Source organism: Elgaria multicarinata, chromosome 1 (assembly GCF_023053635.1).
Source record: "Elgaria multicarinata webbii isolate HBS135686 ecotype San Diego chromosome 1, rElgMul1.1.pri, whole genome shotgun sequence".
NCBI lineage: Eukaryota > Metazoa > Chordata > Lepidosauria > Squamata > Anguidae > Elgaria > Elgaria multicarinata.
Window position 1 is genome coordinate 130,234,421 of NC_086171.1, and position 22,834 is coordinate 130,257,254.

At 41.1% G+C, this 22,834-nt stretch overlaps 1 protein-coding gene across 1 annotated transcript in view; it reads left to right on the forward strand.

Moving 5' to 3' along the window:
* The window catches only part of MCOLN3 (mucolipin TRP cation channel 3), a 37,967-nt gene that overhangs the window by 3,549 nt on the left and 11,584 nt on the right, over positions 1-22,834 (forward strand). The window contains exons 2-4 of the mRNA XM_063117811.1: positions 17,999-18,228; positions 20,105-20,272; positions 22,403-22,556. Of these exons, the coding sequence (XP_062973881.1) occupies positions 18,001-18,228; positions 20,105-20,272; positions 22,403-22,556 (550 nt within the window). The 5' untranslated portion in view covers positions 17,999-18,000. The remainder of the gene's footprint in view (positions 1-17,998; positions 18,229-20,104; positions 20,273-22,402; positions 22,557-22,834) is intronic.

Below are 22,834 nucleotides of genomic sequence, written 5' to 3' on the forward strand. Positions count from 1 at the left end.
ACAGAATCATTCTTTTGAGCACAGCACAGCCTGCACCATTCAAGCATCGCTTTGCAGCCCTGAAAAGTTTCCTGTGGTAGATACGTTGGGATGCATACAGTTTCACTGACACTCCTGAAAATATCACAACTCAAACTTGTAGTGCCTATTGCTGAACAACGGATGGGCAGAATGCAAAGACACTACTGGAAGGAATACCAGGCTTTATTTTCTCTGAAGCCCATCAGGGTTTTACCCTTTTTCTGACATGGGGGCTTCCTGATAGAATGCTAACAATCAAAAGCATTGCACAGATATCCCCTCATTAACAGATTTTCTGTGATTAAGAAAAAGACAGAAGAACCAGTGGGAAAAACACAGAAAGGTTACCAATGGAAGATGTTGTCATCTGGACACCCTGTAATATTCCACCAACGAGGCAGGTTGATGGCGTCACAAAAGATTTGTTCGGAAGCCCTTATTCTGGATGACAGCAGCACATGTAACCACTGGAGCTTTTCCCAGCATAAAGGTACTCCCCTCACTTTATATAATATTTATACTCATTTAATATTATTATAAAAACTCAATGGCAGAAACCACAGCTCTTTTAAAAGGGGCTGATTCTGTTCTTAAAAATTAAGTTTAAAGTACTGCAAGTTAGACAAGATGGGGGGGGGGAGCTAGAATAAAAAACAACAACTGCAGCACCATCATGTGGAAATGATTCGTATCACAGCAAACAAAAATAGCTTCATAATTTAAGTGAGCCAGGGTTTTCTTTTTGAAGAAACCAATGCAGTTTAAGAGACTGGATCTTAACGAGTGGATAACAAGCGAAGGAGATGCAAGACATGCATCCAGCCAAAGTTAAGTTCATTTCACAAGGAGAGACTGAAGCATAGGCTCACTCCAAGCATGACTTTTAGAGTATGGAGGAAACACAAGGATGCCTAATGGTCCTGAACTGAACATCAAATGGGTGGTTATAGAAACACTGGCCGTTTCTACACCTGCCTTTTTTCCAGAGATCGTCCTGGGATCATCCCTGTGCATGCAAATGACACACAGGGGATCCCGGGAGCAGGCAGGGATGATCCCTACAATTGCCTGGGATAATCCTTAGGTGTCGAAAGGGCCACTGTCAATCTCTGCTTCAGCAAGGAACTGAAATAACCAGAGATTGGAAAATATGGTTTCTACCAAGTCATCCAAAAGTTTGAGTCACATGAACAGAAGCAATGCTGAAGTTTCCGATATTAATCACAGAGCTATTTTTAGGAAAGTAATTTACACAGCAAGGCAGAAAGTTCCTAAAAGCAGCTACTGTTTCACTCTCAACACATTTAGCAACAACAAAAACAACCATGCCACATAACTTCATTCTTTCTTTTTAAGTTTTTGTAAAATTAAGAAAAGTGGAGAGTGAATTTAGGATATCAGGTGAGTGGATTGATTAATGCATTTGTCAGTGGCAGATTGCTATGGCCCAACAATAATGCTGGTGTGTAGAAAATGAAAAGGAGAGGAAAGACTCTGGCTGAGTTCGGACGACACACTAATCAACTGGGGGTGGAGGAAATAGGAACAGAATGGGAACCAACCGTTGATTAGTGTGTCATCCGAACTCAGTAACTGTTAACAAGGATTCTTTCCACCACAGGGCCCTTTAGTTCTGTGAAGATGTTGTTCTTTCACCACTAGCTGGAAGTTGAATTAAAACTGTGGTTTCACATCACATTTAATATAACACTACATTCCTCATACAAATCCTGCAGAGCTCGTCCTCACTGGTAAAATCCTGGGTTGATTCAGAAGCCCAGTTTAATTATAAATCTGCAAATGTCTCTGGTTTGAAGTTGGCCTTTTAATCATTTCCTAGTCCCTGCCAGCCCTTTAATTACTAATTTCCTTTTTGCAGCCTGAGCAGTCCTTGTTGTACACTTATTTTATTTTTATTAGCTCAATTGAGCTTTAGTGGAGGGGAAATGAAATAAAAAATTAAGTTAAAAGGTTTTAACTTAAAATCTTGCAGGCAATCTGTGCAAGCAATCAGGCATCTGTGCCTGCATGCATGCTTTTGTGATTAATAAGCAAGCCAACATTCTGTCTATGAGGGAAATGATTACTTAGTAGAACCTGTAGTGAAACCAGGGGCCAATCTGCAATAGTGTTTTATCCTGCTATTGTAATATCTGACTCATGCACAAGGCATATGATGCATTCTCAAACGGTTGCCCTGTCACTGTTTCTCCCTCAATATCCTGTTTTTTCTCAAGCTACTTTTATGATGTGTTTTTTAGTGCATGCAATTTCTGTCTGCTACAAAAACATTTGTGTTTCAATCTAGTGGTATTAAAACAGTTACTGATAGAGTGGTTTTAAGCTGTAGAGTGTGTTTTGCAACATTCCCCTCCTCCCATAGTAGGGTATACACTTTTTCTCCTACCCTTTCCTCACACTGAATTTCAGGGAAGAAAATCCATGATTTTTTGGGCAACTATTTCCCACTGTGCATGTACATAGCACTGAATAACCACTCACTTTATTTTTAAACTGTCATTCCTGTACAGTAGGGAGAGGGAAAACGCAATTAGCAGACTCACAAAAGAAAAAGAAGAAATTAAAATGGTAGCATGCCCTTCCATTTCTCCCACAATTGCAGCACTACACTGTGGCTTGTGGCTGTTTAAATGTCTCCTACTTTTCCCAGAATTACTACTACATTTGTGTGTAGTACTCGATCATGTTATAAACGCAGTTGATTAGGGTGACCATATGTAAAGGAGGACAGGGCTCCTGTATCTTTAACTTTTGTACTGAAAAGGTAATTTCAGCAAGTGTCATTTGTACATATGGGGAAACTGGTGAAATTTCCTCTTCATCACAACAGTTAAAGCTGCAAGAGCCCTGCCCTCTTTTAAATCTGGTTACTCTAGTATACTGTATTTCTTTGATTCTAAGACGCACTTTTCCCCCCATATAAACATCTCTAAAAGTGGGGTGCGTCTTAGAATCGCGGGTGCGATTATTATTCTTAGAATCAAAGCTTTTTTTTCTGTTGGTGGTACTGAAATTAACGTGCGTCTTACAATCGATGGCGTCTTACAATCGAAGAAATACGGTAGCTCCTGCAGCTTTAGCTGTTGTGATGAAGAGGGAATTTCACCAGGTTCTCCATATATACAAATGACACCTGCTGAAATTCCCTTTTCTATGAACTGTTAAAGATACAGGAGCCCTGTCCTCCTTTTCATATGGTCACCCTATAGTTGATACTGCCCTGTATTTATTACTGTATGCCTCTAGAGCAGTAATTGTTTTGAAAAATACCATCATAGTGATGGCTCACGAACAAAAGGTGCTCTAGTGTAGATTCTCCTCAGGCAATGAAGGACAAAAGATGCTGAATGATGGGGCCTCATCAATCTGATGAGTACCTTTCACACCAGCAGCATCAACAGCACTTTACGAGTCCACACTGGGTCTGCAAGCCTGGAGGAGCCATCTCAACCATGGCACAAACTGGAGGAGCTCCAACTGCACTTCAGGCAGAGATCAAATGACATCGGGGTGTGTGGTCACACAGCCCTGATGTCATCATGCCATTCTAGTGTCCCACTCCTGCCCAAATGCATCCAAAGATATAACAGCAGCAGCAGAATAAAACAGTGTAAATATTTTTTTAAAAAAACAAGCAAAACATAGACAACAGCAGCAGCCAAGCATTTAAATATCAGGTGAAAATCCCTACATAAATTAATTATGTGCAGTATTTTATTTATTTATTACATTTTTATACCGCCCAATAGCTGAAGCTCTCTGGGCGGTTCACAAAAATTAAAACCATAATAAAACAACCAACAGGTTAAAAACACAAATATGAAATACAGTATAAAAAGCACAACCAGGATAAAACCACGCAGCAAAATTGATATAAAATTAAAATACAGAGTTAGAACAGTAAAATTTAAATTTAAGTTAAAATTAAGTGTTAAAATACTGAGAGAATAAAAAGGTCTTCAGCTGGCGATGAAGAGTACAGTGTAGGCGCCAGACGGACCTCTCTGGGGAGCTCATTCGAGAGCCGGGATGCCACAGCAGAGAAAGCCCTCCTTCTAGTAGCCACCTATCTCACTTCCTTTGGCAGGGGCTCATGGAGAAGGGCCCCTGTAGATGATCTTAAGGTCCGGGCAGGTACATATGGGAGGAGGCATTCCTTCAAATAACCTGGCCCCAAACCATTTATGTCAATACCAGCACTTTGAATTGGGCCCGAACCTGGACTGGCAGCCAATGAAGTTGTAAAAGGACTGGCGTAATGTGGTCTCGCTGGCCAGTCCCTGTTAGTAAACGGGCTGCTCTGTTTTGTACCAGCTGAAGTTTTCGGACCGTTTTCAAAGGCAGCCCCACGTATAACGCATTGCAGTAATCCAAGCGAGAGGTTATCAGAGCATGGATAACTGTAGCTAGGCTATCTCTGTCCAGATAAGGGCGTAGTTGGTATATCAACCTAAGCTGATAAAAGGTGCTCTTTGCCACTGAGTTCACCTGTGCCTCAAGTGACAGTTCTGGATCCAAGAGCACCCCCAAACTACGGACCCGATCCTTTAGGGAGAGTGCAACCACAAGTGCTTCTTTTTGTCTGTCCTGAACCTCCTGACAATCAGTTTAATTTGTAAGCTTGATGATGATTATATGAAATACTAAGGGCACAGTCTTATTTTATCTGCCCTGGGTAGCCCTTGAACTTGGAGGCTTATATGCGTATCCAGTGCACTATTGGCTCCGCTGCCACCTAGTGTTGGTTACCAAGGTCCTGTTAGAACCCTTCAAATCTCACTGGTCTAAGGCAGTAAAGCAAAAAGTAACCTCAATAGGGCTATCCCCCTCCTTCCTTCTATCTTTGGACTTAGACAGCACTAAACAGATCACCAAACAGAGACTACTGGACATAGACCATCAGGAGCTCTGGGGAGCTGCTTGGGGAACCTGTTCCCCCCAATCATTGGGTCTCCCAGTCCCTTTTTGCAAAGATGGAATGCCATACCTGGGATGGTTAACCATTCCTAAATACAGGAAGGCATTCACCCTAGCAAGATTCAACACCCTCCCCTCTAAGCTGCTGGAGGGCAGATATAAGAAAATTCCATCCAAAAATAGATGCTGCTCTTGTAACAACATCGAGGTGGAGTCCATTCTACATGTTCTCTTCCATTGCAATTTTTACCAACAGGCAAGGAAAGACCTAATACGTTCTATCACGCAACGTTTCCCGGGATGCTCCCCCGAGTCACTTCTGATTAGTCTACTCCAGGGCTCCAGCAAATCTATCACCAAGCAGGTGGCCAAATTCCTGAGTTTGGCCATCCGCACCAGATCTCTTATGGATGTCTGACTGTGTTTAAATCCACAGATTAGCAACTTCATCACCTATACATCCCTCCCTTTCTCATTATGCAAGGCTTTTAATAACCCGATCCTGTTCCCTTCCCAAAAACCACAGAATAAAATTCCAGTATCTTTAGTGGTTTTGAACCACTTCCCTTACTTCCCTATTCTCACTATGCACTGCTTTATAAAACTGTGTATCTTCTTGTTTTATATTGGTCTGTTGACTGTAAATAAAGGATGAGGATGATGAGTATCCAATGCAGAGTGTGGTGGTGGGGCCTCACACCTCACTCTCTGATTTATGCTAGACAGGAATTTTTGCTCATGTAGCAGAGGTTTTGGGGAGTGGGGGAAAGGAGGCCGGAGTGGCCATCTCTTATGTCGTACAGCTGCCGCCCTGGTCTCCTCCCCTCCCCTGGGAATGCCCCTTTTCCCCTGTCTCCGCATTCTATTTACTGAATGCAGAAAGGTAACTGGTGCAATTCTCCCTGCACCAGCTATGAAGGGGAGGGCAAGGAGGCGGGGAACAGGATTTCCTGGCCCAGAGCCAAGAAACTGAACAATCCTATGTCCCCTAGACTCTGCTCCCCTAAATTAAGGGAACTCTAACACGGAAGTGTAGGACAAATCCATACATGGTTTTATACATGGTTCAAACAAACTGCACCTGATACTACAAATCACACCCCAAAACATGAAATGTAGACATAACCTTAAATATGTGATGATTTTAATCCCGAGTGGAGGTTATAAGTCCTTCTAGGGCTAAATGTGTATCTCACCTCATTGGAACTAGTTTTAAGTGCTTAAACCTAAGTCCTGAAAAAGTGAAGTAATTGTAAGACCTTTGTGTATATACAGTACATTATTTACCTCATGGAGAAACCACAGTCTGACATGACACAACTAGGATTAGAGAAGGTGTGGATCCTGCCACACTCTTTTTACTCTGGTCCACTTTCAGAGGTCAGATCAAAGAATAATGGGATACAACAGCAGAGTATTTCTTCTGCACTCTTTGAAATTAATGGGCGTTGTGGTAAAACACAATGCATTTCATTTAGTTCACTTGGGGAGGAGAAATTCCTTGTAGATTGCATCAAAGCCTTCTAATGTACCTCCAACCATGAGGCAATACTCAGTCTTTTAGATCCACAGCACAGAAATGTAATTCTGTTTTGCTCAGTCTTCTCAATTACCCTTTTGGGCGAATTAAAAACACTTTCCAATAAACTGTCTTTAGAGGGGGGAAAGGCAGTTGTCCTTCCCCAGCCCAACTTTTTATATATATATAAAGCTGGGGTGACTTTATTTCTGCATTTAAGCAACCTGTGATTCTAAAACCATAAAATAGTGTTTAAAGCAGACAGTACATTAGCAAAACTGCAGATGGCTCTTAAACTTTGAATTTGAGTAATCAAAACAAAGTAAGAGCAGTATGTTCTTATAATTATCTAATGGGCTGAAAAATTTAGTGTTACGAAACTGAACTATTGTGTTGCTAGGTGCTCAACAGGGGGGGAAGTTAATTAGTTATCTGCAAAGACATGAATGCTGTCTGTACTATGAAGGAAGAATGATTAATTGGTGACCAGACTGAATTATCTAAATGTCATGTTTATGTGCGGTACTCGTTAAAGGTGGTAATTTATTTGAGTACAAAAGAACTGAATCATCAGAATACAGAGGTGTAGAACATGAAGGATTTTTTAAAAATCATACTTAACCCACAAAGCAGCAATGTCATGAGAGCTCCGTATAAGGAGACACCTCAATTCTCAAAGATACATGTTTCTTTCAGAAGACATATTGCCTCCTATTGTTGCAGCTGAAGTCTAAATAGATCTAGTCTTTGAGTCCTCATTTTAATTTAAATCCTGAAATCGGTTAAGTGGCCAAGCAAAACATCTTCTTACTCTTTTGCACTGTTTCTAGAAGAGCCCGAATTATGAAAACTGAATCTAATTAATGGCAAACTTAAATAAAGTCTGTAGGTGTGAATGAGGATTTCAGTGAACACCAAAACCACACGTGGCATCTGAGAACAGCCAGGGGCTAGGGCTAAATGGTAGCTCCTGCAAAATCAGCACAACTGGGGCAGAAATTGGGTTTAATTGGAAGTGTGGTGGTTGCTAATAGATGGTCTAGAATGGAGTTGGTTAAAAATGGAAGTTGCTTGTAAGCCAGGTGTATACAGCTTGGTTCAGAACTTGGGCACATGTTAAACTGCCCAAGAACCTCAGTGGAGTCCCTTCTGCTAGGCCCCATCATCTGAAGGGAGGCAAATGATGACCTATCATCAGGCCTTCTCTGTGGCAGCAACAGGGAGGCTTGCCTGGCACCAATTTTGCTTTCCTTTCAGTGCTAGTTGAGCTTTATATTCATTCAGGCTTTTAGTATATTTTAATTTGTGATGTCATCTGGCCCTTTTGCTATTGTTCTGGTTTTATTGTTGCTTATTCTTTTTATCATTTATTGTGGCTTTAGGCTTTTAATGAAAACTGCTTTGCCTAAAAAGCAGTGAAGAAACACCTATGACAAATAAAACAAATGTTTTTCAGTATTAAAAATTATGATGTGGGCATGTCAACTGTGTTGAGCAAATGGGACTCACCCACCTAGGAAGGTGCAAAGAGATAGTTTAAGAAATATTCAATGGCTGAGTTTGGTTGACAAATTAGGTAACAGAGGGGGGAATAGCACACTCACCATGCATTATTTTGCTGGTACTCCCCACACAACATGTTGCCCCTCCCCCCATCGCGTGGCTGAAAGTCCCAGCATCCTCCATTCCTCCTCCCTCAGTCCTCCTGCCCTATCCCATCAGCCATTGCAAGTTCAGCCAGGTGGTCAGGAGCAGCCGGGGTGTTTTCAGCCACTCCTGCTGGAGAACTCTATGACGTGTGGAATAGTGCACTCGACGGGGGGAGATGATACGGTGGAGCCCTCCACACGCCATTTTAATCAATTGATTATTGGATAAGCAATGGAGCAGCCCGTTGTTTTTCCACATTGTTTAAATGAAGAAAATAACATAGTGTGTTGTTTTTCCCCCTACCACGACACAAGCAACTCAATGCACAGTTGCCTCCCCACCCCCACTCTGTTGATTATCATGTCGTCCAAACCAGGCCAATGTTTCCAGTCAAATGACTAAGAATGAATGAGTTAGCATTATTAACATTTAAAATCCATACTTACCAAAAAAGATGAAATATGTACTTTTCTAAATGTTAAATATGTTATTGTATCTAGCTGTAAATATGCTGAGGGTGTTAACAATACTCCTGTTTAGCTCATATTTCCAAGATTTCTGCATCACATGCACTAGGAACTTATTATCATTTTAAAAGGACACCTGAGAGTCTTAACTTTACTAAATTCTACATGGCCCAGTGCATGGTTTACATAACTTCAGCCATATACTTTTATCAATGTAGGCTGCAAACCTCTACACAGTTACACATACAGTAGTCCTGCTGATGTGAATTTTACATGTATTGGACTGCAGTGTTATTTTATGTCTTTGTGATGTGAAACATGCTGAGAATATTATAAATAGTTATACTAAAGAATATGTCTACAAAAAAGTCAAAACCTCTTCAATACAAGCCTGCTTTATAGTACAATCCAATACACATCTATGCAGAAATAAGGTTCACTTAGTTCATGATGAGCATGAAAAAGCTCAACCAAACCCTTCAGTTCACACAGTCCCTCTTCCCTCTCCACATAGTGCTCCATTCTATAGTTCTCTTTTAATAGGTCTACAATCCCTGCGTAAAATTGTTTCATGCATGAATAATACTTGAGCGATCTCTAGATATCCAAGTATTAGCTCTGATTGAGAAAACATTAACCAGTCATTTTGAGGCCATTAGCATGCCAGCAACTATAACATCACTGTATTGCATATGTCTTTCAAGTTTTCTTTTTCTTTCTTTAGGACTGAATGGGATCTTTAAGCAATGCCAGTCAAATGCTCTAGGGAGAGACAACAAATGTGTAGTTTTGTGTAACATTCCCCTATGTAGATTACTGCCTTTGCTAACCCTGGAATTCTTGTACCCTGCCTTGTGGGGTGAAGATCAACACTTGGCTTGCAGGTTCTGAAGTCCTGAACCAATGGGTCTTGAACCAGTACAAATGTGTTGTCATTGTCCCCAGTGATTCACAACAATTTTAGTTCTCCCTCCCTCAGGTACTTCTGTGACAAGATGGCAGAGCAAATCCTTTCCTTCCCCAGCCCTACTCCCTCCTTTTCAAAAGGTAGTGTCCTTAGAAAGGCTTCTTGGTCATGCACTGTCAGTCAAAGTCAATAGTTCTCGGCTAGTGGTCTCTGACTCTGTCTGGGCCAGTCTTACCATTAGGCAGATTAAGGTGAAATCATTATAAGACAGAATTTGGGAAGTCATGATAAGACAGAATTTTAATTATTAATTATTATTCTCCTTTTTATTTTCCCAGTATTTTAACAGTCTATAAATAAACTTTTAACTTGGTGTTTTAAATTTGTAATTTTGCATTGCTGCTGTTTTTATCTGGTTGAGCTTTTATATTGTATTTTATATTACGGTTTTATACTGTTGTTTTATATTTGAATTGTCTTCAATTCGTAAACCGCCCAGAGAGCTCCGGCTATTGGGCAGCATAGAAATGCAATAAAATAAAATAAATAAATAAATTTTCTCACTCATGATGTTTTTTGTAGATGAGCATGACGGGCTTTGCCAAATTATGCTGTCTTTTACAGATTCAGAAATTTCCTGATGATTGAACATGTTTTAAGTATCACTGCTTTCTGGATGTTGGTGTGGATGTATTTTGGTAGGCCCAGTTTCGGATTTTTTTTTTTTTTTAAAGTGATGTGACTAACAGAATAAACTGATGTGACTAACAGAATAATTGTAACTTTTTCCTGTTGCCATAGTTCTTTAACTTCCATAACCAGTGGATGATGATGATGATGATGATGATCTGCCAGAGATGAGGGAGAGGCGGTTGTGGGATTTTCTGCCAAAATAACTTGGCTGGCTTGGGTACCATGCAACCTGACTTGGAGGAAGCACGACAATGACATGTCTGTATAAAGCAACTCCTCCTGACAGCTTTCTCCCCCTTAAGCCATCCAGAGTGAAGTAACGCAGGCTACCCTATGTTTGTATAATGAATGCCAGGTCCATTTGCAAGCAAGAACCATTACGGGCTAGTGGGTGCTGGTGTCTTTGTTCAGCACTGGAAGGAAGCCAGTAGTTCACTAGTACATCATTCAATGGGTGCAATACTATCCAGGTTTGTGAGCAGGAATGAAAGAAAAGTTGCACAGCACGGTTAAAAAAGCCTTATCAAGTGAGGAAGGAAAACTGCAATGGCAAACTTTGAGGAAAGGTCTCTGATAAAGAATTGGGCCATAGCATTCCTCTCTGATGGTTGCATATCCCAGCTACTTACTAACCCCATATGCAATGGTTTGAATACCCCAAAGTAGTTGGCTTCGAGCGCAAAATTACACTATATCCCTCCCTCTCCCGGGGATCACTGCCTACCTGCTTGCAAATATGTTTTCCTCTCTCTGTGTCTGTCTGGGCTTCCGAATCTTAACGCTGCCTTTCTACAGCGGGCGTCGTTCAGTTGCTATGGTCAACAGCCACTCAAGACTGGCAGTTGCAAGGGCGAATTAGCATTCTCTGGGTTTAACCCGCCCTCTCTTGAAGGAAAGAGCCATTGGACGCTTCGGGGCAAAGCGCAACTTTAAGCTACGAAGCATCGAATGTACTACAAATCCCAGCATGCACTGCCCTAGCCCTCATAACCGTCGGTGTAAGGGGTGTGAGCAGTGCATCTTGGGAGTTGTTGGCTCTTTTTTGTTCAGGCGCTGGCGTTTGGTTCGTTTCAGCACGTTGCAGGCGGGCATGAAATCAACAAAGCAAAAAATCTTTCCCCATGGGAAAGATCTCTTGATTATATATGATGGAGGCGCGGTTCTTATTCTTCCTTGAGGCCATTGCATCGCTCTCCTTTATATGTTCTTCATAATACTTTACCGAAGACAACAAATGCTGTCTGTGGCTGAACCGTGGAAAAGCCAGAGAGATGGAAGCGATCTCCAGTATATTTACCCTTCACTAGAGATCTTCTCTTTTGTCACAGCATTTCTTCTGTCTTCGTTGCTTCTGGCTGACTTGCAGCCGGAAGACGGCTTCTTTTAAGCCCATCTAATAACTTTAATAGCGTAATTGCACTTGAGCTTTATTTTTGATGACGATACAATCAAAGGGAGCTATTCACAGTAGCGCGCCCCGCCCCGTACCAAGAGTTTGCTCTTTATAATTATATATAGTATTCTCTCCTGCATTCAGGAATCGGGGGAGGGGTGCGGTAGAACGACACAAAAAGCAGTGCAACTGTTTCTACAGATACTGTTCTGACAAGAACAAAATTCTTTTTTAAAGATACACAGCCAGTCGTCTGTATGTCATCAACGCAATTTTTAATGGGATCTTTTAATGGCTGATAATCATTTCTGAGGCCCCTAGGATAAAAAAAAATAGCTTGAGGGTTATTTGTCTAATTTTTGCGTTTGGTCACCATCTTTAAAATGGTGGCTATGACTGACAAGATGAATAAAGGTCAATAACTTGGGACCTATGAGGTAAATTTAAAATGATGCAGTGCTATATATGTCTATTCAGAAGTTAGCTCCACTTAGTTCAGCGGGGCTTATGTCAGGTAAGTGGGAATAGTAATAGGGTGACCATATGGAAAAGAGGACAGTGCTCCTGTATCTTTACGAGTTGTATAGAAAAGGGAATTTCAGCAGGTGTCATGCTGCACCTGGTGAAATCCCCTCTTCATCACAACAGTTAAAGCTGCAGGAGCCCTGCCCTCTTTTGTATCAGATAACAGTTATATGCAACTGTTAAAGATACAGGAGCTCTGTCCTCCTTTTCATATGGTCACCCTAATTATACCCTATTGACTAGTGCATGCTCAATCTTTTATAAGCCTAGCAACAGCTCTGGCAGCTAAATGTGCTTTTTTTTCTTTTCTTTTAAGGTCTTGGAGTGATTATAATTATGATGTTGCAGGGGGCGGGTGAGGCAGGAATGCTTCTTTAGTTTCTGATTACATTGTTGGTGGGAGTGGAGGTGGCGGTGGCGGCAGCGGCGGCTGGTGCTTCTGCTGCAGGAGTCGTCTTGGGTCACGTGGTGCCGCCGCAGTAGCTGCTCCGAGGCCGCTTCCCCGCCACAATCCTGAACATTTGGTTTCTGCCGACGCTTCCTCGGGCAGCGCCGGGCGGACGAGATCGACGCGCGCCACCACCCGAGCCACTATGAAACCGGATTCCCCTTGAAGCGGCTGCCGGCTAGTGCATGCATATTTCCCCTAACGCGTCGAGGTGACTGCGGCAGGTGAGTGGAGCGCGGCGGCGGGGGCAGCGCCTTGCCCTGGCTGCAAGCATCCTCAGGTGTCTGGTTGCGCCTCGCACTGAGGCTCAGGGGGCCCCTCTCCTCGTGGCTGTGAAGGAGGCGGCGGCGGCGGCGGCGGCGGCTGAGGGAAGAAATGAGTAAGTCGCCGGAGTAGGCTTGTTCATGGATGGGGTGGGGGTGGGGAGAGACGCGTCGGGGAGGCAGCTCATGGAAGTGAAAGGCGCCCCGGGCTGCGACGAAATGCGCTGCTTCTCTCGCTATCCTTCGAAAGGTCAGTCTGGAATTGGTGGGCGCTCTTTGGCCCTGCGCGCCAGACGCTCCTGAGCAAAGAGCCGGTAGGACGGAAAGCGTGGGGACCGGGGCTTTTCACCTCGGTGGAGTCAGTCGGATGTTTGAGTGAGTGTGCTTTCTTCCCAACCGCTGAAGAAGGGAACCGGGCGAGAGACATTGGATTGTATGTTACTCCTACTTAGAGTAGACCTATTAAAATGACTGGGACTTAAGTTACCTTAGATATTGCCCATGGGGTACTACTCAGACCGATGGACACTTACGAACGTCCCGTTATTTAAGCGAACCCCTTTTGCTGTCATCTGATTCATCCCAATGAAAAGCGCCTTGCTGTGACAGCCCAGGGCCCTTTAGGTGCCGCTGCCCAGGCCTATAGACAGGGGTGGGGGCCTGGCCCATCTTAAATTTCCTCTGCCTCTCTCCAAATAATTTTGGAGGTCTGTCTGGCGTCTACACTGTACTCTTTTCGTTGCCAGCTGAAGACCTTTTTATTCTCTCAGTATTTTAACACTTAATTTTAACTTACATTTAAATTTTACTGTTCTAACTCTGTATTTTAATCTTATATCAATTTTGCTGCGGGGTTTTATCCTGGTTGTACTTTTTATGCTGTATTTTGTATTTGTGTTTTTAACCTGTTGGTTGTTTTATTACGGTTTTAATTTTTGTGAACTGCCTAGAGAGCTTCGGCTATTGGGTGGTATAAAAATGTAATAAATAAATAAATAAATAAATAAATAAAATATTTTTTTAAAAAAAACAGTTTACAGTTTTGTCTTTAACCACATGAACTCTCCCCCCACTTTTTTTTACCCCTCCCAATTTTAGGCTGTCTACGGGCCTGCTGCTGCCCTAGGAAAGCCTTGCTCAAAAGGGTTGGACTTTGTGCAAGGGCAGGACACTTGTACATGCTTAAAGACACTGACTACACTTTCCAGAACAGCCTTTCCCAACTTCGAGAAGATTTGGACCACAATGCCCAGCATTCCTGACTACTGGCCATGTTTTCTGGGGCTGATGGGAGTTGAAGTCTCAAATATCTGGATGGTACCAGGTTGGCAAAGGCTGTTCCAATGGGTTACCCTGTACTGCATATAAACCTGAAACCCTCCTTAATACTCCATGCATTTGAATAAGTGGGCTGTGGTTCACAAAAGCTTATGCCAGAATAAATGTGTTAGTCTCTAAAATGTCACAAATTTCTCCTGTTTTGTTTACACAAATAGGTTCAGGGCTTAGAGCTGGCCCTGGAGATAGGCAGGGCTGCAATCATTAATCAATTAGTTCAATCAATCTAAAACTTTTAATCAACTAAAAAGACATTAGCTCCATGAATTGGAGAACAGTTTTTTTAAAAAAGTTAACCATTTATTATTTGTTTTAGTCATTTATTGTTTTGGATAATTTATTCCCAGCACTATCTACATTTTATTTATTTATATTTTTAGTCCCCCTCAAAACAAAAAAAGTTTTCTGGGTGTATTACATGATAAAAAGAATACGAACAGTACACACAAAAACAATAACTGGCATAGGAAATATAAAATATATAAAAACCACCATTCCAGCATTTTACAGGTCAATTTAAATGATGAATAAGGAATCTGAAATCTAAAGTTATGTGGGAAGGAATGTATGCACCCAGCACTGAAAAGATAACTGAGTGGGCACCAGGAAAATCTCCTTGGGGAAGGTATTCCATTAATGGTGCCACAACCCAGAAGCCCCTCTGAAAAGAGACACTGGGGTATTTATATAAACTGTGAGTGGCCAGAGACATTTCCCCTTCATTCTCACCAAGGACTGATTGTTTCTTGAAATGCTGAGACATATACATGCAACATCTAAATGCAAGGGCAATATGTTTTCCCCCTTGAAAATTACTGTTTAACCCACACACAAATTAGTTCAGATTTATTTGATTAAAAGTAACTTGAGTCAGCCATGTATGCCTATGCATGCTTACTTGGCAGTACGTTCCATTCTGTTCAATGAGCCTGTTCAATGGGCAGAAATCTTTCTTCAGCTTGGTGTTGGACCTATAGAAAGCCCCATTAAAGCTTCCCCTTCCCCATTAAAGCTTCCCCTTCCCAGTCATAGCAAAAGGTAATATGGATTTATATGGATTCAGAGCAAAATAGTCCTATAGATCTGGGTGTCTTCCAATATGTTTCACTGACGAGGTTATACTAATTCTATGTGCCCTTTCTCTAAAGTCATTTGTCTCAATGGCTGATGCTTCGTTATTGTTATCACAGCACCTAGTTGAAATCTGATAGTGTCGTATTATTGCTGGGATAGTAAAACAGCTTTCTGAAGGTCCTGGTCTGCCAAATAGGGAATGAAAGTTATTACTTTGCTGATGAGCTGCTGCTGCTGCTTCTTCTTCTTCTTCTTCCGTCATATAGGATTTTGTTTTCCAAATGAAGCTTTTCTTGTTTTCCATAATGAGAGTAACAGCACCTACTTGGACATTAAGATAATCATCTGAGGCCCTTGCCCAATGTCTCTGCCAAATGAGATGTGGTGAGTGCTTATGAAAGAGAGGGCCTTTTCAGAAGTGGCACCCCATTTGCGTAATGCTTTCCCCCAGAGAGTCTTGTCTAGTGCCTATGTTACAGTCTTTCTAGTACCAGACAAAGACCTTTTTATTCTTGCAGGCATCTAAAGTATGGTTTTTAGTACTGTTAGTACTTTATTCTGCTGCTGAAGGTTTTAATTTGGTTTTATGTGCTAGAACAGCTTTATTCTTTGCTCTTGATTTTATCTTGGCTTTATTCTGTGTTCTTATCATTTTTAATGTTTGTATTTTATGTTTTCAAGGTATTTTACGCTGTCTGCAGAACTTCAGTTATTGGGTGGTTTAAAAGTGTATTAAATAAATAAACAAAATGTACTGCAGCCTGTTAACTGATTCCTGGCATAATTTGGCCGCTACTGCAGGCAAAACACTAAATAATTCACATGACCTGTGCAAGAGATAGGGGCAGGAGAACTAGAAGGAAGGGTGATCAAGAACAAAGTATCTTTGTCCCATTTAAGTTACAAGCAGAGAAAACAGGATGTTGGATTATGGCACTGTGTCTACTGCCCTATATTATTATTATTATTATTATTATTATTATTATTATTATTATTATTATTATTATTTATTTATATAGCACCATCAATGTACATGGTGCTGTACAGATAACACAGTAAATAGCAAGACCCTGCCGCATAGGCTATGTACCAAGGCTTCCAGGAACCTTCACAATGGCCCTGTTCAGACAACACACTAAACCATGCTGCTTAACCACAAAATATTTAATGGAATGCATTCTGTTAACCATTTTGTGGTTAAGCAGCATGGTTTAGCGTGTTGTCTGAATGGGGCCAGCCTCTCCAAAAGCTGCTTTGGGTAGTTGCTGGACCTAAATGACTTGCCTTTGAATGGGCTGCAGCTCTTTGCTGTATTCTGGGGAAGGCAGCCAGCTGCATAGCAGGAAAAGAAGGCTTAGGGTAGGTAGGAGCATTAATCCCGCCTCTCCCTGTTGCTAATTCGATGGAAAAAGAAGATTGCTCCCAACCATCAGCCACTGATACTCAAGCTGGCAATTCTTTGCTCATACCCTGAGGGTCTCTTGTGCTTTCTCCCACTTTGAGAAAGGGTTCACTTGAGGATGATCACCAAAAAATCATAACAAGAAAGAGTCCTGTAGTACCTTAAGGACTAATAAATTTATTCTCGTATAAGCTATAGCCCACTTTATCCAATGCATGAAGTATTCTGGAGAGTTTCAGGTTTATATTCAGGTGTGTTTGGGGAAGAATTGTAAAGAGTGAGATCAGAAGGAAATTAAGTGCAGAAAATACTGGCAGCGGCAATCACATTATTAACAGTAGTCCTTCACAGTGCAATTCTAACTGATAATAATTATTTTAATTTATTACATTTATATGCTGCCCCATAGCCAAAGCTCCAGGTCCTAGGTAAGCCAATGAACACATGCAGTGTGATAAAAATCCTTTATCCTGATTCAAGCCTTGGGTGATAGAATTGAACCTATTGATGATTGATTTCAATGGTTCTGTTCTTAGCATGTCTAAGTCTGTATCCAACCTGGGGAAAAGAGGACTTTACCTTACTTTTCTTGTATTTGAAGACTATGCATTCTACAGATGCTAGTATGGATGTCGATTTGCATTTAGTGTAATACAAAGACTCCATCCTCCTCTTGGATTATGTGTAGGTAAGAGGTAAAGCACATTCTGACCTGATAACTCTATGTTACCAGGCACGTAGATAAAATTCAATCAAGAATTTCCATGCAAGGGTGATTATTTTAAAAATAGTTTTCACCCCCTCCCCTGATTTAAGATAATTCTTTTTACACATGTCCAAACTCTAATAAGAAAACAGGAAAACTAACATACAACTTGCATTTAAGGGAAATGTTTGTTCTAAAAATAGTGCTTTTTGTGAGTGAAGCATGGGAACTGTGACTGAATTTTAAAAAATTCACTCTTAACAGATTTGTCCTTCTCTGCTGGGCTTAGTTGATGAGTAAGTTGATGACGAGGGCCTTAGCTAGACCTAAGGTTTATCCCGGGATCATCCTGGGGTCATCCCTGCCTGCTCCTGGGATATCCTGTGTGTCATTTACATGAACAGGGATGACCCTGGGACGATCCCAGGATAAACCTTAGGTCTAGCTAAGTTGATGGTCCTTTGAATTGGCTGGCACTTGGGATGGGTGTGTTCTCTCTGTCCACTTTATACTTCTGGGCTTTAATCTGCCACTCCTTCAAGAAGACTTGTTTTAGATATGCTCATAACTAATCACAAATATACATTTTTCTGCTACTCATTCCAAGATTGCTAATGTGTCTCTCTGACTTTATCGGTGGTTTGTGCATTCCAGCAATGGAAAATCCTGAAGTGGTTGTAAGCAGCTGCAGTTCTCATGATGATGAAAATATCTACAGCTACAAGCGACGTCCTTCAATGGGTCAAGATTTACTTCTGGAAGATCAGCTGAGAAGGAAACTTAAATTTTTCTTCATGAACCCCTGTGAAAAATTCTGGGCCCGGGGGAGGAAGCCTTGGAAGCTGGGGATACAACTTCTAAAAATAGCCATGGTTACTATCCAGGTGAGGCTAAGAACAGTTGTAGTGTAATAATCTTTTTTCTTTTTTAGAAAGCTTTTGTTATCAGAGCACAACTCCAAGAAATTGTTGCCACTGAACTGGTAATCCCAAATTTAATACTGGTTTGAACATTTCCAGAACTGCTACTTTGAATACTTCCTGAATGTTTCAAATTTTGAAATGTGATAATACATGAGTGGGGAAATGACCTCAGTGTTTTCATAGCATGGATGTTTGGGAGGAAAATAACTTTCTCAAATGTTTGGGACCAGTTTTACAGCCTTTATGCTGTCTTCAGCTTTGAGGTTCTAGATAAGGTAATGAAGCCTTTTCCCTCCCTGGCAACCTCTAGATGCATTGGGCTACAACTTCCATTATACCCACCCAGCATGGTTGGGAGTTGTAGTCCAAAATGTCTGGAGGACACCAGGTTGGGGAAGGCTGAATAATGAAACAAGCTCTACGTATGTGCAAATAGAGAATGTGAAAGGCTACGTTTAAAGTTGCAGCAGGAAACGCCACTGCCTTTACTTGGGCAATGCCTTGGCTTGTAGTAAATGTGCATTGCTCAGCAACTGATAAGAAAATCTGTGTGACCCTGTTCAGATAACATGCTGAACCACAGTGGTTAAGCATTTTGAGCTAAACATAATGGCTTAGTGTGACATGTGAACCATTCCTAATCATGATGGCTACATAACCATGGTTTAAACATGTCCACTAACCATTTACTGCAAAAGGCTTAGTGGCCTAACCTGTGTTGTCTGAACAGGGCCTGTGTGTGTGTTTGGTGGCAGGGGTGGGGGGCATACTGTAAAATATGTCCAATAAATATGGAATGTACTAATACCTTGCCCTGTTTCTTTGCCAAGCCACATCAAAGGCCAAACAGCTGCAATATTGCACAGCTACAACATTGAAATTTGCCCTTGTGTTAAATTACAATGGTAGACATGAGAACGATTCCATAAACAGGGAAGAAAGCTTCAACGATTTGTGTCTAACAGCATGATAATGAACACAGATAATCTTGACTGACAATGTTGTGAAATAAGAATGTTGTGAAATACCACCAGTTCTCCCCTTCCTACAGGTTTAGTGCAGGCTTTATGAACAATTTCTCTCTCCTGCTCTAAGGGGACTATAACTCTATTGCTGTGGTACAATCTTAGCCAGGAGCTATTGCACACCACTTTCCCCTCAATTTCAGACGGAGGAGGAGAATGATTTGGGGTGGTGGGGTTGGCACTGGGTAAGTATGGTCCTCCAGCTTTGGTGTATGAAGCTGGTTTCATCTGTTGTTTGAATGGTGAAAACAATAAGCTTTTGATCTGCAGTTGCTGAGGAAGGCTTGAATGGGTGCAGCCATTGTGTGATAAGAGGGAAATATTAAGAGATAAGGCTCTTCCTTCCTTCCTTTCTCTTTTGTAGTTGCTTTAATCACACATAGTCTTCCCCAACCTGGTGCCATCAAGATGTGTTGGACTGCAACTCTCATAATCCCCATCCAGCAAAGGTGCACCAACTGGGGATGATAGGAGCAGATTGGAGGAGGCTGCTTCTTTTCCATGCTGTCTAATGAAAATGCATAGCAGTGTTGTACTGACATAGGGTTAGCTCCATGCCTCCTGTTTTAAAGAAACATCTTTGGAGAACTTTCATTTTTCTGAAACTGCTTGTATTTAGGCTCACTTTTTGATCCTGGCATTGGATTCATATCATAAAGGCTTCCATATCTTATAGCCCTAGCCATTGCTGCTCATGCATGGGCAATTATTTGCAGAGAAAGGTGTAACTTTTAAACTGCTAAAATACAACACTGCCTGAAATCTAAAAACTAACTTTGGCTTCTTGTTTTTTTGTTTTTGGTGGCTCTCAGCTCGTTCTGTTTGGGTTAAGCAACCAAATGGTGGTTGAATTTAAAGAAGAAAACACAGTGGCTTTTAAACATCTCTTCCTGAAAGGCTATACAGACAGAATGGATGACACTTACGCAGTGTATACACAAATGGATGTCTATGACCAAATCTCCTTTGCCATTAACCAGGTAACTGTTTCTCTTACTGTACGTATGGAGCAATAGGAATCATCTTACAGAAGGATAAAATTATCCACTAAATTTAAAGCAAGCTTTAAAAACTAAGTTATTAGTCCTGAAATTCAGTTATGAACATTAATTTATCAGAAAAAAAGTAGCAGCAGGACGAACAAATCTGTTTTCTGCAGTATTTGTATTTATTTATGTTTATGTCCTGCCTTTCCTCCAGGTTACCCAAGGTGACATGCATATCTGTTCCCCATGATTTAAACCACACAATGACCCTGTGCAGTAGGATAGGCTAAGAGATACTAATTGACCCAAGGTCACCCACACAGTTTTATGGCTGAGTGCAGATTTGAGCATTGGTCTCTTCAGTACTTCTTCAACACTCTAACCCAGCCTTCCGCCCTCCAGATATTTTGGATTTCAATTCCCATCAGCCCCAGCTAACATGGCCAGTGGTTGGGTTTTCTGGGATTTGTTGTCCACAACATTTGGAGGGCACCAGATTGGGGAAGGCTGCTCTAACTGCTATACCGCACTGACTATAATTATATCACAAAAGCAGTTATGTAACAAAGTGAAGAAGTCTACTTGAGACCAAATCTATGATAACTTCTTAGTTGATACTATGGTTTGCCTCACAATCCATTTTTCTCACTGTGACATTTGGGAACTGAGATGGAGAACCTGGCTTTTTGAACTGGGCCTATTCTTGACTGGCTGCCCATTTTGTCCACTAAAGCTAACAACTGTTGGACTGCAAGAATTGCCTTGATTCATCAGACCAATGTCACATTTTGTTTCAGTGTGGCCAGAAAAATATTTCTGTACATTCACAGCAAGATCAGTCCTGCTGTTTGTCATCAGTATCTGTGTGTGGTAAGGCAATGAGAAAACACCCTCCTATTCCAAAATCAGAATTACACACACAGACCTTCCTGTAAGGTGTAGCTAAGCCTTATTAATTTGGCCCAAATTGGATCCTGCCTTAGTATGTACTAGTGAGGACACGGTCAATTGCTATCACTCTGTGAAAGCAACCTCATAGCTTTCAACCATCTGGGGTTTATATTGGGGAGCTTCCTATGAAAAATGGCTTAATGGACTGAAGAAATTGTCCATTCATGTCCTAAATAACTATGGGAAAAAGGCAAATTAAATACTCAGTCAAGTGTAGGTTGTAATCTCACACACTTTGTCCATGAGAGTAACCCTAAATCTACTTAAGTAACTTTTAAATGTTGATCTCAGTGTTGTAAATATTATGAGATATCCTCTTGGCAGAATATTGCCGCTGCTGCTTTCTCTGCAAATCATTCAAAGCAGTTTACAAATTAACAAAACCCAAAGATAATAAATAACATTACAAATAAAAACAAACTCAAAAGTCGTACATAGATAATAGCATATAATAAATTCAAGCCAGGAGATTTAAATTTGCACACTAAAAGTCTGCTGAAAGAAGGTCTTTTAAAAGACATCTAAAAACCAAGAGAGAAGGAGGCAGGAATATTTCCAAAGGAAGGACATTCCACAACTTTGGGACCACCACTGAAAAGGCCCTGTCTCTTGTAGCTGCCCATCTGACCTTGTGTATCAATGGGACAGAGAACAGGGCTCTTAATTGTCAGGCAGGTTCATAGGGTTCATTAACTAAACGGCTTGGGGCCAGGCTATCTGAAGGAACACCTCCTCCCATATGTACCTCATCCTCAGGGGTCCTTCTCTGTGAGCCCCTTCCAAAGGAAGTAAGGCAGGTGGCTACCAGGAGGAGGGCCTTCTCTGCTGTGGTACCCCAGCTGTGGAATGAGCTCCATAAGGCTGTTCGCCTGCACCTACATTATATGCTGTCAGACGCCAGGTGAAGAACTTTTTATTCTCTCAGTATTTTAACAGTTTATAAGTTTAATTTTAACATTGCTGTTTTAAATCTGTATTTTAAAATTGCATTTCTGCACTGCTACTGATTTTATCCTGGTTGTGCTTTTATATTGTATTTTATATCATGTTTTTATACTGTTTGTTTTATATTTTGAATGGTGTTTAATTTGTGTGAATTGCAGAGAGCTTCAGCTATTGGGTGGTATAAAAATAAAATAAATAATAAATAATTACTTGTTGCTTTTGGCTTAGTATTTACAGCTGCGTACTATATCTATTGGAAATCATGCCTATGAAAAGAGAGGAGCAGAAGAGACACCTATGGCAATATGCCAATACTTTTACAAGCGAGGAACTATCTGCCCTGGAAATGACACTTTCGATATTGATCCAGAAATTGAAACTGGTAACACTCTCACCTATTCAAATCAATGTATGTGCATGTGTAAGTAAGAATGGTTCATAAAAATCTTATGGAACTTGAAAGAAATATACATCAATTTCCTATCATCATCAATATTTCTATATACATATATACATATATACATATATATATATATATATAGATAGATAGATAGATAGATAGATAGATAGATAGATAGATAGATAGATATATAGATATATATATATATGTAATATCATTGCAGACACCTACGACACATAGGGCACCATCTAGGGCCCAGT